This window comes from Trichechus manatus, unplaced genomic scaffold (assembly GCF_000243295.1).
Source record: "Trichechus manatus latirostris isolate Lorelei unplaced genomic scaffold, TriManLat1.0 scaffold00172, whole genome shotgun sequence".
Taxonomy (NCBI): Eukaryota; Metazoa; Chordata; class Mammalia; order Sirenia; family Trichechidae; genus Trichechus; species Trichechus manatus.
In genome coordinates, this window is record NW_004444108.1 from 1108147 (window position 1) to 1124796 (window position 16650).

The 16650-nt window shown below is 39.2% G+C and overlaps 1 protein-coding gene across 1 annotated transcript in view; it reads left to right on the top strand.

Moving 5' to 3' along the window:
• TINAG (tubulointerstitial nephritis antigen) overlaps positions 1–9781 on the top strand; it is a 115874-nt gene extending 106093 nt beyond the window's left edge. Inside the window, exon 11 of the mRNA XM_004386819.2 lies at positions 9460–9781. Within this exon, the coding sequence (XP_004386876.1) occupies positions 9460–9594 (135 nt within the window). The 3' untranslated portion in view covers positions 9595–9781. The remainder of the gene's footprint in view (positions 1–9459) is intronic.
• Positions 9782–16650: the final 6869 nt, after the last annotated feature.

Below are 16650 nucleotides of genomic sequence, written 5' to 3' on the forward strand. Positions count from 1 at the left end.
AAAAATATTTATAAATGTGACAACAATACAACAAATCATAATACAAATAAATGACTTCCACTACTGGATAAAATGTAGTAGATAGCAGCAAGCCATAAATTCTACTAAATAAGTAGAAGAAAACAATGTGCTTAATTTCCCCAAATTATTTTTTTTTTAAAAAAACAAGAAAGCTGAATCTGGAGTGGATTTTCTTTCTTGCAAGCTTCTGCCATGTCTGGGCACAAGCTGAGGACTGGATTTACAATAGCCAGAGAGACTCCTCAGGGAGAAAGAGAATCCAGCTGGACTGGAATCTAGAGGCGTTTCTTCCTATGGAATATTCTCTGATTGCTAGAGTAGCGTGAGATGATATGGAAGGGAGATGGAAAGGCAGATTGAAATCTTCTGTAGGATTGCAATGCCTGGTAAAAAGACCCACTTGAAGGGAGCCAGAAAGAAACACATGATAGGTATAGGCTTCAACATATTTAAAACCTGACATTAATGGGTTTGAACAAAGCATCAATCCAACACTGACTTGACTCAATTCCTGATGGTGTTGAAGTGATCAGTCCCTTGCCACATTATCTGAGAGAGGAAAGGGCTAACCTTCTTTTGTGGAAAGTAATTCCAATGTCAGTCTCTATAATCATAATAACAAAATATCCAGCATACATTTTAAAATTAAGAGACATGTAAAGAAACAGAAAAATGTGACCATTAATCAAGGGATGAAACTATCAATAGAAGCAATAGATGATTCTTTAGATAAAGGCTTTAAAATAACTATTATAAAACATTAAAGAAAATATGAATGAGAAGATAGAGGATTTCAATCTATTTTAAAAAATAAAATGAATTCAAGAATTATTAAGGCAAATTTGAAATTAAGAACTCACCGGATGGGTTAAATAGTAGGCAAGTTAGTGATCTTGAATAAAATTCAATGGAATACATCCAAATTGAAGTACACAGAGAAAAATATAATGGGAAAAAACAAAACAACAAAACCCAGAACAATGTGAAGCCACATGTGGGACACTGATAAACGGTTTAACATACATGTAACTGTTGTCTCAGAAGGACTGGCAAGAAAGAATGAGGCCAAATATTTAAACAATTTGCACTTGACTACTAACCTAAAGGTTAGCAGTTCAAACCCACCCAGAGGTGCCACGGAAGAGGCCTGGTGCTCTGCTTCCATAAAGATTACAACCAAGAAAACCCTAAGTTCTACTCTGTAACACAATGGGTTGACGTCAGTTGAAATCTATTCGATGGCAACAGGTTTGGTTTTTGATTTTCTACTACAGCAATTTTATATCCATATGAAAAAAAATTAACCTTTACTTTTACCTCATAAAATACACAAAAATTAATTTGAGATGGAGCATACACCTAACTGTGATTGCAAAAACAAATACTCTAGAAGAAAACATAGGCAAATATGTTACCGTGATTGGCCAGGCAAAGCTTTCTTAAACTGGTCACAAAATTAACAAACTTTATAAGAAAAAAAAAATCTATCAGACTTCATTAAAATAAGAATTTCTATTCATCCAAAGACAACATTATGACATAGAAAAGGTAAGCCATAGATGAGGGAAAATGATCCATCTAATCTGATAAGATATTTGGCAAGGACTCCTATGTTTTTTTGTTGTTAGGTACCATCCAGTCAGTTCTGACTCACAGTGACCCTGTGTACAACAGAATGAAACATTGCCCAGTCCTGTGCCATCCTCACAACCTTTGCTATGCTTGAACCCATTGTTGCAGCCGCTGTGTCAATCCATCTAGTCGATGGTCTTCCTATCTTTCGTTGACCCTCTGCCTTACCAAGCATGACGTTCTTCTCCAGGGACTGGTCTCTCTTCATAACATGTCCAAAGTGCATTAGATGAAGACTCCCCTTCTTCACTTCCAAGGAGCACTTTGGCTGTACTTCTTCCAAGACAGACTTGTTCATTCTTCTGGCAGTCTGTGGTATATTCAAAGTTCTTTGCCAACATTACAATTCAAAGGCAACAATTCTTCTTCGGTGTTTTTCATTGTCCAGCTTTTGTATGCATATGAGGCAATTGAAAATATCATGGCTTGGATCAGGCACACCTTATTCCTCAAAGTGACATGTTTGCTTTTCCACACTTTAAAGAGATATTTTGCAGCAGATTTGCCCAGTGCAATACGTCATTTGATTTCTTGACTGCTGTTTCCATGGCCGTTGATTGTGGATCCAAGTAAAATGAAATCCTTGACAACCTCGGTCTTTTCTCCATTTATCATGATGACACACACTGGTCCAGTTGTGAGGATTTTTGTTTTCTTTTTGTTGAGGTGTAATCCATACTGAAGGCTGTGGTCTTTGATCTTTCTCAGTAAGTGCTTCAAGTCCTCTTTGCTTACAGCAAAGACTCCTGTACAGAATATATAAAAATTCCTTAAAATACACAGGAAGAAAGAAAAAATAACTAAATAAAATATTAGACAAAAGACTTGAATGGTCACTTCACAAAAGAAGAAATCCAAATGGCAAACAGACATATGATAACGTGGTTAACATCATTAGTTATCAGGGAAATGGAAATTAAAACCACAGTGAGATATCACTACATATACATTAGATTGGCTAAAACTAAAAAGCTTGATAATACCAAATGTGAGTGAGGATGTGGAGTAAATGGAATGCTCAGATACTACTTACTGATGAATGTTTAGATGGCACAACCACTTATGTTCATTATGGTCATGAGCGGGAGAATGGATAAATAAATTGTGCTATAGTCATACAATGAATATACACAGCAATAAAAAAGAATGAATTACTTATACATGCTACAACATGGATTAATCTCAGAGACATTATTTTGAGCTAAAGAAGCCAGACACAAAAGAAAATATACCACATTATTACATTTTTATAAAAATCAACTACAGGAAAAACTTATTGAAGGGAGATAGGTGGGTGGATTTTGACAGATGAAGGACATAGGAGAACTTCTGTGGTGCTATAAATGGTTTATATCTTGATCTAAGTGAAAGTTGTTGTTGTTAGGTGTTGTCAAGTCGACTTGGACTTATAAGAGCCCAAGTGGAGGTTACACATGCATAAACCTAATAAACACCTGTAAAGATTCACTGAACTTTAGATTCAGGATTAGTACACTTTGGAGCCCTGGTGACGCAATGGTTAAGAGCTGGCTGCTTTGCACATGTGACTATATCATAGATCTCATATAAAAGATTATAAGTTAAATCTTTAGATATTTTCTTTCCTGCATTGTCATCCACTTCTTTATCATTAGATTTAAAAAATTAAGACATTTGAAAGAAACAAACTAAATAAGTGAAGAAATGGGAGCAATGAGAGTAGGAAGGATAAGACTAATAAACAAAAGGCATGTCTTGTGGTGCCTTCTATTTAGCATTAATTTACAAAGCACCACTCTTCATAATTATGTTGCCTTTCTTGAAAATCTATGGTTAGCTCTCATAAGCACATAAATTTGCATTTGCTTATAAAATCTTCTCTTATTCTTCCCATTTTCACCAAAGATCTAATGATGAAATTTTGAATGGTAATAACCTTAGACATACAAATGAAAATAGTGTCATTTATTGCACTTTCAAGAATTTAAAAATATTAATATTCTTAAAAATTTATCTTAGTTTGTGACCAGTTTTATTTCTGCCTTTATAAATATACACTTTGGAACTGACTAGAAAATATGGAAATTGGAATTTAGCTTAGTTTATTATTTCTAAAATTCACATTTTGTTGCTGTCTCATTTCCAGCTAATTCAAAGTCCATTACATCTTTGAAATGGTAAATTGATTTTAGCCACATAATTTTAGCCACAGCTTTGAGAGTGCTCTTTTAAGGTGTCATGGCTGATAAACAAGGCAAAGAGTCCAAATCTTAAGAAGAAATGCTGAGAATCATTGTTTCATAAAGCTGATGTTGTCTGGACAATTTCTGATGCTGAATGTAACTGCTCCTCTCTTACATGGTAGAAAACAGTGAAAGTTCAAAGCAATACCATATGCCTTGAGAATATTAATGTAGATCACACCCCAGACAATTTTCCATCTTAGGCCCTGCGTAGGGTGAATGTGCAGAATTGTAGGTGCTGTTGTTGTGAAGCCTCTAATCTACCAAATCCCATGAATAAATTTCGGTTGTTATTCTGCTGGGCTTTTCTGCTGTATTTAGTTGTGGCCCACTAACTCCGTTCTTCTGTGCATCTTTTGTTCCACTATCTACTTGTTCACTCAAGCTTTAAAAACCCAGGATTTTTCTGGACGTATCCTAATTCTCTAACCATCTATATATTTTAAAAATAAAATAAAAAATGAAGGAAAATTTCTAATTCTTTGTGATTTTACTTTCCAAATATTTCCCATTTACTTTCCCTATCCCTATCTCTATTTTCCCTGACCCAGTTAGATCATCCAACTTAAGTCTCATCCAACAAGACTCTACGAGTTAGTCTTCCTGTCTTTTATCTCTACCCTCTTGAATCCATCTTCCTCACTACATGTTGAATACCGTAATCAAAATATAAATTAGTCCACCATACTCCCCTGCTGGAAGCAACTCAAACACTTGTCATCATCTTCATCCCTTAGTATAGATGACCTGTCCTTACCTCCCTTCGAGCCTCATAGTTTACCAACGTGCTTCTGTTTTTTGACCTAATTATAACAATTTCATTGAAATGTCTCCCACTGCTTCATGCTGCTTCATGCTTTGATATTGTAAAAAATGGCTTGGCAGCATTGCCAAACCTCCTCCTCCAGCACAAGGAGGGAGGAGAATCATTATCAACATCAGCAGCCCAAGGCTGATTCCTATGAAACAGAGGTCAGACGTACCTCTTCTCTCCAACCTTTTTACCATTTCTGACACCAGCTGTCCCTCTCATGGTATTCTCTACTTCTCTGCTGGGTTAGATAATTCACTGAAATGGTCACACAGAGCTCAAAGACAATACTTACGATTATGGGGTTTATTAGGAAAGTAACAGGTTACAATTTAGGATAGAGTGCTTCGATCAGGACAGCCTCTTCTCTGCAATCCCCACAGACAGGCCCCCCTCTGGTCCTCAGTCCCTTGGCCTTGCCTCTCACCTGCTTGGGAAAGTGTTACAAAGCTCTTTAGCTCTGCCGATAAGTGCTTGGAGGCATCCCACTCCTCCAGGAAGCCTCCTGCCCAAAGGTGTTCAGCTCTCTCTCTGTGGGTTGGCATACCAACTGCAACCACCTTGCTCTGTGGGCCAGGAAGCCCACTGTGCCATCTCCCACCAGTCTCCTATTTCTGCTGCCACTGTTTCTCTGTCACCACTTCTCACCATCTTGTGCTGCCTCCACTGTTACAGCTCTCTCCATACGTCTCCTGGGTCCAGGAGGTTCTCAGCACAGGGACCCCAGGTCCAAAGGATGTGCTCAGCTCCTGCATCTTCTTTCTTGGTGGTAGTGAGGTGTCCCTTTTCTGCTCCTGGGATGGCTCATTTTAAGCCCAGCAGGATTGCTAAACTGACCAATCCCCTCCTAAGTGTTCTATACAGCCAGAATGCTCCTTAGAAGGGAGAATGTTGATACTTTGTCTCATGCACTTGGGACCAGTCCCTGGAGAAGGACATCATGTTTGGTAAAGTAGAGGGTTAGCAAAAAAGAAGACCCTCAATGAGACAGACTGACGCTGTGGCTACAATACTGGACTCAAACATAGCAACGATTGTGAGGATGGCGCAGAACCAGGCAGTGTTTCGTTCTGTTGTACATGGGGTCTCTATGAGGCAGAACTGACTCAATGGCACCTAACAACAACAACCCCCACAAGGGTGCCATGCACTTTATTTGCCTTATTGACAAGCTGTCCAATTTTCTTGGTGGGCCACAAATGACTTATTTGCATAGTTCCACCCAATCATTTGCTGGGAGTTATAAGACCACGGCTAGAAAGGCCATATAAAAGCAATCCGTTGCACCATAGGCCATCCCCTGGCTTTTTTAGCCATGGTTCTTTCATACTTGGAGGATAACTTCCCCCTCCTAATCATTTTACCGTTACAAAATAGTCATTAACAATTAGTCCTTCAGTAGGGCAAAGAGTTCTCCAGGTAAGGTTACTCAGTTACAAACCATTCAGGTCTGCTGCAGGTATTAATCTGATCTGGTCAGGTTCTCCAAAAGTCATCTCAGCTTCACCCTTTCTGGTGTCTGATAAAATTTAACTGAGAGAAGATTATTTTCTTGCTCTGAGCCTCATGATGTATCAGTGTAGCAAATCAAATAGCAAATCAAATCCTTTAAGGTAATTTAGGTTTGGCTACGGTAACTTAGTCCAGCAGTGCCTCTCCCTTAGTCCACTTTCACGCTTACATCTTCTACAATTACAGTTTTTACAATCAAAATTAACTCACAACTGAATCATATAATCCTAGTGGCATCATCCTCCACCCTAAGTCAAAGAGGAAACTATTCACTGGGAGTCCTCCCTTGTCCCGCATATTTTGAGTGTAAGCACACCCACAAAATCATGTAAGCCAGCCGATTCATGCCTTTATCTCACCGCATTTTAGACAGCCAATGTTTAAATTACTTGTCACTATCAAACTAGTACTCTGCGCAGACAAGCATATTCTTTGATCTGAAGAATCTTCTGTTCTGGTTGGAACTTCGAGCATCTTCATCCATAAGCAAACTCCAGTCTACAGCAAGCTATCAAAATGCAGTGATTTACATCAGTTCACAGTGTCAAACATCTTTCTCTTCATTTGGCTGGATTCTGGTCAGCTAATCCCTAGCCCCTGTGGCCTAGGTCAATCATTACCAGCCATAGGCTTGGGAGTCCACACACTCTTACCTACACGTTAGACCAGCCAGCCACTTCTCCTTCTGTAATCCCTAGTCCCCACGGGCTAGGTCAATGGGACGTGTCCATACTCAGCCTCTTCATTGCTGCACTTCACTCACTTCCACCCAGGTGGTCACCATAAGTGAGCATACCAGGCTACTCACCAGCCCCCTTTAACTTTCCAGCCCTAGGAGGGTGTTCTTCTGATGGGTACTGACTTTTCCTGCCTCAGTGTACCCAAAGGCAAACCGCTTGCTCAAAATTCAAAAAGCAAAATAGTTATTTTTTTCTCTCTGCAAGTCCTTCTTCAAATGCAAATTTCTTACTCTTCAAGTAGTTCTGAGTGGGTCTGCATGTCTTTTCAAATGCAAATGTCCTAACTCTGAAGGTTCTGGGCAGGGATCAGGTTTTCCACCTAAGACCCCAATACTCTATACACAGGGCTACTGCATTCAAACCAACAGCCTGTGTTTCTTTCGGACAAATCCTAGTTCCCGTTTTAGCACATCCAATCATGTACTGGCTGAAAGCGGAGTTACATGCTCTCTGTAATATATAATACCCAATATTCATTTCCATCATACATTTAGTTCTGTTTTACACTAGGTGGGAGAAACATTCAATATCCAGAGTACATTCAAACAAACACATAACCCTTTTAAAAACATTCCAGTTTCATCTTCTCTTCTCCACACCATGACTATCATCCCATTCATATGCATATGGCCTTGGACCTTTGGCTGGGTGGAATCAGAAGACCCTGGCCCCCTATCAATCATCTTGTTTAACCAGCCTACCTTTTGACCCAAGCCACTGCAGATGTGGCTTTTCTGTACTCAGCTGCAGCATAACATCTCTTACTTTCCTTTCAGCCATTACAGACAAGAACAACCAAAGTAATCTTCCAAGAATCAAAAATTTCACTTCCTACACCTCTTTGTTCTTTCTCTTAAAAAGTCCCATGCTTCTATGAGTCTGAAGTCCTTGCAGTGAATCCTGCTTCTGACACCAACTGTAAAAATGGTGGTGTGGAGGAGACATCTGGCTTCCTCTCACTTCATGAAGGGGGAGAGAATCACCATCAGCATCAGCCCGAAGCTGATTCCTATGAAGCAGAGGTCAGACATACCTCCTCTCTCCACCCTTTTTACTAATTCTGACACTAGCTGTCCCTCTCATGGCATTCTCTACTTTTCTGCTGGGTTCAATAATTCATTGCAATGGCCACATAGAACTCACAGAACATACTCATGATTATGAGGTTTATTAGGGAAGTAACAGGTTACAATTCAGGAAGGAGTTCTTTGATCAGGACAACCTCTTCTCAGCTATGCCTGCAGCCATATCTCTCTCTGGCCATTGGCCCCTTGGTCTGGCCTCTGCCCTTCTTGGGCAAGTGTTAAAAGTTATTCACCTCCACCAATAAGTGCCAAGAGGCATGCCACTCTGCCAGGAAGCCTCATGCTCGAAGGCCCTCAGCTCTCTTGCTTCACAGTCTGCACACCCGATGTAACCACCTTGCTCTGTGGGCTGAGAAGCCCACTGTGCTATTTCCCACCAGTCTGCTGGTTCTGCTGCTGCTGTTTCTGTGCCACCACTTCTTGCCATCTTGTACCATCTCCAGTGTTATGGCTCTTTCTCTATGTCTCCTGGGTCTAGGAGGTTCTCAGCACAGAGACTACAGGTCCAAATGATGCGCTCCACTCCTGTCTCTTCTCTCTTGGTGGTAGTGAGGTCTCTCCCTTTCCTCCTCTAGAATGGCTCATTTTAAGCCTACCAGGAAGGAAAAACTGACCAATCCCTTTGTTAGGATTCCATACATCTTATTTACATGGTCCCATCCCCACAGGTATACTTGCACCTTATTTGCATTATTGACCAAGCTGTATAATCCTGTTGGTGAGCCACAAGCACCTTATTTGCATAATCCCACCCAGTTAGTTGGTGAGAGTTACAAGACCATGGCTAGAAAGGCCATATAAAAGTGATCTCTCACATATAGGTATTTGTGCTTTTACTGTTGCCCTTTACCTGAATTTCCCTTCTTTCCTTTTTAAAATCTGGTTAATTTAGCACAAACTTTAGTATGCATTTCAGTGGCACTTTCTCCAGGACAACACCCCTGAATCACTCAAAAAAGTGGATGCCCCTCTGCTCACTTCAGCAGCACCTGTGCAGATTTCTACCTTGGTACTTGCCTTATGTTGATAGTCCTTCATTAAACCATAAGTTCCCTGTACGCAGGATATGTTGTTTATCTTTCTTCTCCAGTGCATAGTACAGGGTTGGTCATATAGAAGACACTCTATAAGGGTGGCTTGCGCACAGTCTTCTGATGTGGCATTTCAAACTCACGTGTATAAGTTACCTTTGTATTCTGGAAGTGTTACACCAATTCTGGCTATTACCAACATGAGTATCCTTGCATATTAATGTTACTGCTGAATAACACAGCTGTTTTATTCTTATTTAGAAACTATTTAGAGTTGTAATAACTACTTTCTATAATATGTCAAAGGCATTTAAAGCTACATATGAGTTTCCTGTGTTTTAATAGACAGGATTAAAAAATACCAAAATACGATATTCAGCTTTTTTATTTTTTGTTTTTGTGCAGGTTGCTGCCAATTCCTGGGGAAAGTCATGGGGAGAGAATGGCTATTTCAGGATTCTTCGAGGAGTAAATGAGTCTGACATTGAAAAGTTGATTATCGCAGCTTGGGGCCAAATGACAATTTCAGAGGAACCATAACACATCATTAACTTTCCATAAGGCCATGCATTTAAGTAACCTTTTAAACTGAAGTTTAGCAATATGAAATTCTCAGTGCAAGTGGAGTCTTTGTTTTTTCACCCTGTCATTATAATGTATCTGTTTTCTTGTTTTACCCCAGGCTCCATACGACTGCTTCCTTTATATTATTGAGTATATGAAACACTAATACAGCACGATTGAAAGGCTAAATGCCCTTAAACTTCCTAACTTATCCTTTTTTTTCTGTTCTGCCAGCATTCTCTTTGCCTTTAATAGTTCACAAACTGGGTGATCACAACTGTCTTAAAAGTTTATAGCGCTCATTTGTAGAAATGGTCACAGTTTCTCTCTTTGACAAATGAGGACTTTAGACAACATAAAACTAACGGAAACTCACCAATTCTACCATCTTTAGCACTTTTTTTGCCCGACTAAGTAGTGTTTTCTTAATTCAGACCTTACTTATGTTTCAACAAAAGCAGTGGAAATAGATTACAAATTGTTTCTCTCAATATGCTAGTATTTTGTTTCTTTTCATTTACCTAAACCTAAACCTAACTTGTAATCAGGTCACAAAAGGAAAGTAACTCTTCATAGGAAATAGCTGCTCTTTATGGTACTGTGCAATATTCCTTGATGGGGAGATGTTGAAGATCGCAAAAGCTTAAAGGATAACAAGAGAAATACAGTATCGACATACGCACAGCTCTATTTTTGGAAGCCAGTATGCTTTGTTTAAAATCTATTAAAATCATCTGAAAAACTGTATTTAGAAAGATAACATATTTATCCCTGAAAACTGCAACATGATGCCGTGAGTCAGAGAGAATAAATACACTTTTATCACGACCATTTCACAGTTCACTGCTTGAGATTCTAAAAAGTAAGCTAAATTGGCACAAATTTGCATCTAATTTTGATTTTAGTTCTCTATAGTCAGAGAAACAAAAATAGCATCATCATAATGGCTGGGAAGTGTATAATCTTTTAATAAGTCATTGGCATCTTAAATGGCAAACTAATAAATGAAGAAGCAAAGCTGATCATTAAGTGAACATGGCCGATTACAGTTACAATGGGGGGATATACATAGCTTGAATTTCTAGGCACTCTGTCATCCTACTTTTTGGTGTGGAGCTTTTTTACACTGTTACGCTCAGAAGTGCCCTAATTAGATAAGCCAGACAGGCTGAAAATGTGAGGAAACAGCAAAGAAATTTGAAGTATGGCTGCTATTGTTTTCTTTATTAAACACTGGCTTTCTCAGGAGAGGCATCTATTCACTTGGTTTTCCCTTAGAAAATATACATGACAGAGATACACCTTGTTGAGGTTGGCCAACAGTCCCCTCAGGGCTTCGAACCAGTTCGAATTGGTTCAGTCATGGCCAATGAAGCAAAACCAGAATAGACTCAAATATTTATAATTAGGTGATCTGGAATGGTAACCAGAATGGGAAAAATCACAGGTCAATTTCCTGGAATGGGAGACTCAGAAGAGGCATTGTAAGTCCTTTAAGGAGCCTGATGCATGAGATTGGATTATTGCCAGGACTGTGGAGAGTGATGCACATTCAGAGTGACACTATTGGCCACCATCTCTGAGCGAGCACCACTGTTTCCCACTCTGCACAAAATCCAACAGGCATAAGATTTGGTTGCTACGCAATGTGTGCACTGCCCTTGTTTTCTAAGAGGGAGATTAAGTTTCTAGCAAGGCTTCGGCTCTAATTTCTCCCATTCGTTACCATTCTGGTTAACCCAAATTCTAAAAATTCATATCTGTTCTGGTGTCACTTCCTCAGCCATGACTGAACTGGGAAGAACTGGTTTGAAGCCCTGATTCCCCTAGAGGCTTAAGAATTAATTCAGTGTTATTTCAGTTTGGGTTCCTCCAGAAACACCCTCTGAAACAAATAGTTTATTTTGACAGTGAAGGCAACACTGAAAGGAGTATGGGGAGGTGATGCAAGGTAATGAAAGCTGACGATAAAGGGTACTTCACCAAGCAAATTACCACCATAGGCAACTAATTCTCATTCCAATGGGGACTGTTAATGAATTCCTCATATGTATGCCACCAGAGAAAAGAGGCATTCCTTGGTTGAGAGTTGCTCCTGAGAGCCATGAATTCCCTGGTCCTCTGGCCTGGTGGATCAGTGGTAGAATTCTCACTTCCCGTATGGAAAACCTGGGTTCCATTCTTGGCCAAAGAACCTTATGCACAGCCACCAACAATTTGTCATTTGAGGCTTTCATGTTGCTATGATGCTAAACAAGTTTCACTGGAATTAACAGAATAAAATGGACTAGGAAGGAGGACCTGGCAATCTACTTCTGAAAACGAGCAAATGAATATCTTATTGGTCACAACAGTCTGTTCCACAACTGATCGTGGGGATGGTGCACTACGGAGCAGTATTTTATTCCCTTGTGCATAGTGTCACCATGAGTTGGGCTGACTCGATGGCAGCTAACAAAAACAACAGTTAGCCTGGCACAAGGGTGGGTTCCCGTGTCAAGGAAAAACCACAGGCAACAATATGCATGTTCTTATAGTTGGACATCAGGGCAATGTCCCCTGAAAAGGTACAGGTGAAGTGATGTCAGCAAGGTACCAACAACGTCTCTGCTACAAATGTTAAAACATTTTAAAACATTCCTTAGATGTTGAAGACTGCTGAGTCTTCAACATAAGTCATAATGCACTAATGTGTCAAATGACTAGCATTTATTCCTCTTAAAAATACCTCTGGGGACTTTCGGCCAACATGGCAGCTTAGTCAGAAACACCATGCCATCCCTCTACAACAAAGACCTGAGAAACCAAGTGAAACAGATACTACAGATGACAATCCTGGAATCCTGAACATCAAATGAAAATATAATGAACTAGATTGAACACTGATTGGAAGAAGACACTGAGTGAAAACAGCGAAGGAGAAGAGGCAGGGCCTGGCACAGCATAGCAATCTTGAGACAAAGACAGCAGTAATCCCAGGTGAGGTGCACAAAACGAACCTCATGGAATTTCCAACAGGACATAGAGTAAATGTGTAGACATACCTGGAGTGAAATAAGGTCCCAATTGCTGGCTGAGGCTGATGAGGAGAGCCCAGACACCCTCGCCCAGCGACCAGAGGAGCATGCTCCCCTTCCTCTACCCTCCTGGTGAGTAGCAGCGCAGACCCCCCCACCCCATCCCTGCAGCCTGACCACCGGGAACCAAGGTGGGAGCTTCCTTTTCTTCCCATATCCCCAACTGCGACCCTGTAACTTACATCATGCCCTTCTGAGCTGGCCGGGACTGCTCCAATGACCCCACCAACTTGACCAACCCCCACCACTGCCCCGGCCTTCTCAGCACACAGGACTGCTCTGGCTGCTTGGCCCTGCCAATGCCCACTGACCTATCCCCCTGAATGGTGCGAGACTGCTCCAGTGACCCAGCCTACATGAGACAAGTGGAAGACAGCATGCTCCCATGCACCCACTGGCCCACTGTATTCACCACAGCCACTGCCCTGCTCACTCATGTATGCCAGCATCTGCTCCCATGCCATGGGACTGACAATAGACAGTAGCCAATGCCTGCCCAGCCCGTCCTCAGCCTTCCCACACAACTAGTAAACAGAGACCTGTTCCCACACGGCCAGTCACCAACCTGCCCACCAAGAGCCAGCTGGTGAGTGCTCCAGTGCTGCCAGACTAGGAACCAACATAGCATGCCTTCCCTGCCTGCTCAGATATATTAAAACAAAGCAAAACAGAAAATCAGGATGCAGCAAACAAACATACAATCAATCAATATAATAACACCTTAATGTCTCGGAGACAACAGAAAATATAAAATCACATAAAGAAGCAGGACAAGATGCTTCAAGTAACCAAAATAAAGGGCAAGAAAATCTTCCTGAGGAAAAAATGGTAATGAAACTACCCGATAAGAAATTCAAAAGACTTATGTACAGGATCCTCCAAGAGATCAAGGAAAACACAGAAAAAAATCAAGGAAACACAGGCAAAACTCCAGAAGAATTCAGGAAAACAGCACAAGAACAAAATGACAAAATAGACAATTAGAAACCATACAAAAACAACAGCTAGAAATCCAGAAGTTTAATAAAATTTCAGAAATATATAACTCAATGGACATAAGAGTAGAATTGAATCAATGGGAGACAGAACTAGTGAAATAGAGGACAAATCCCTTGACACTAATTTGACATATACAAAACCCTGAAAGAAAAAATTTCCAACCAAGAATTATATATTCAGCAAAATTGTCTCTCAACTACACTGGTGAAATTAGGACATTTCCAGATAAACAGAAACCAAAGGAATTTGTGAAAACCAGACCAACCCTACAATAAATATTAACATGAGCCCTTTGGACAGAGAACCAATTTCAGACAACAACCTAAGATTAAGACACATAATAACACCACCCGGATACCAACCCAGATAAAGAATTTTCAAAAATAAAATAAAGCTACAAGACCGAAAGCAGTGAAAGAGATGTCAATCTGTAAATGACAAAGACTTAAAAATAAAAAAGGAAGAATCAATGGTGCAGTTACAGAACTTCCATACGGAGAGGAAGTCAAGGCAATATCAAGATATAACAGATCATTTTAAATTTAGTAAGATAAAAGTAAGTTTCAGGGTAACCACAAAGAAAACTAATAATCCTTCTCACCAAAATTAAAAAGAAGTAAATCATAAGGACTCAGTAAACACAAAATCAACAGTAATGAAAGAAATGAAAAAATCCACAAACAAAAAGAACTCAGCACAGAAAAGTACATGGAACAAAGATATCATCAACACCACAAAAAATAAGCACAACAAAATGACAGCAGAAAATTTATGCCTAACAATAATTCTACTGAATGTAAATAGATTAAGTAAACCATTAAACAGACAGAAAGTGGCAGAGTGGATAAGAAAACATGATCCATCAGTGTGCTGCCTACAAGAGACACACCTTAAACACAAAGATAAAAATAAGCTGAAAATCAAACGGTGAAAAATCAAAGGGTGAAGATATATGTATATATATATATATCAAAAAATACATATATCAAGCAAACAGCAACCAAAAAAGAGCAGGAATGACCATATTAATCTCTGATAAAATAGACCTTAAGGTAAAAACCAGCATAAGAGACAAAGAAGAACTTATATAATGATTAAAGGACCAATCCAACAAGAGGACAAAACCAAAATAAATATCTATGCACACAATGAAAGAGATCCAAAATATATTAAAAAAAACTTTGACAGAATTGAAAAGAGAAATAGACAACTACACAATAATAGTAGGAAACTTTAATACACCACTTTTGATGAAGGACAGAACAACTAGAAAGAAACTCAAAAAAGATACAGAAGATCTAAACAACACAATCGACCAACTTGATCTCATAGACATATACAGAACACTCCACCCAGCAACAGCAAAGTATACATTCTTTTCCAACACAGATGGATCATTCTCCAGTATAGACTATATGTTAGGCAACAAAGCAAGCTTTAATAGATTCAAAAACATCAGAATAATACAAAGCATCTTCTCAGATCACACCACTATAAAATTAGAAATCAATAACAGGAAGAACAAGGAAAAAAATCAAATACAAGGGAAGTGAATAACTTCCTGCTTAAAATCCACTGGGTAATAGAAGAAATAAAAAAATGAAATAAAAAAATTCCTAGAATCAAATGAGAATGAAAACACTACATACCAAAACCTATGGGACACAGCAAAAGCAGTGCTCAGAGGTCTATTTACAGCAATAGAAGCACACATCAAAAAAAAAAAGGAACAAAATCAAAACTTTAGCCCTATAACTTAAACAAATAGAAAGAGAACAGCAAAAGAAGCCCACAGAACCACAGAAGAAAGGAAATAATAAAGAACAGAGCAGAAATAAATGAAATACAGAACAGAAAAACAACAGAATCAAAAAAGCCAAAAGTTGGTTCTTTGAAAAAATCAACAAAATTGGTAAACCATTGGACAAATTGACAAAAGAAAAACAGAAGAGGAAGCAAACCACCCAAATAAGAAATGAGGTGGGGGATATTACAACAGACCCAACTGAAATAAAAAGTATAATAACAGAATACTATGAAAAACTGTACTCCAACAAATTTGAAAACCTAAAACAAATGGTCTGTTTCTAGAAACACAGTACCTACCTAAACTAATACAAACTGTGGTAGAAAATCTGAACAGACCCATAACAAAAGAAGAAATTGAGGAGGTCCTTTAAAAACTCCCAACAAAATAAAGCCCCGGCCCAGATCGCTTTATTGGAGAATTCTACCAAACATTCAGAGAAGAGATGACACCAATTCCACTCAAACTATTCCAGAACATAGAAAAGGATTGAATACTCCTGAATTCATTCTATGAAGCAAGCATAACCCTGATACTGATGTCAGGCAAAGACACCACTTAAAAAGAAAACTATAGATCAATAACCCTCAGGAATATAGATGCAATAATTCTCAACAAAATCCTAGACCACAGAATCCAACAACATATCAAAAAAATAATACTTCATTTCCAAGTGGGATTCATACCAGGTATACAAAGATGTTTCAATGTTAGAAAATCAATTGATGTAATCCACCACATAAATAAAACAAGGGAAAAGAACCACATGATCATATCAATTGATGTAGAAAAGGCATTTGTTAATATCCGACACCCATTCCTGAAAAAAACTCTCAGTAAAACAGGAATAGAAGGGAAATTCCTCCACATAATTAAGGACATTTATACAAAACCAACAGCCAACATTATTCTCAATAGAAATAAACTGAAAGTATTCCCCCTGAGAATGGGAGCCAGACAAGGATGTCTTTTATCACCACTTTTATTCAACATTGTACTGGAAGTCCTAGCCAGAGCAATAAGGCAAGAAAGGGACCATAGTCTCGGGGGACATCTAGTTCAATTGGCATAATATAGTCCATAAATACGATGTTCTACATCCTACTTTGGTGAGTAGCAACTAGGGCCTTAAAGGCTTCTGAGCAGCCA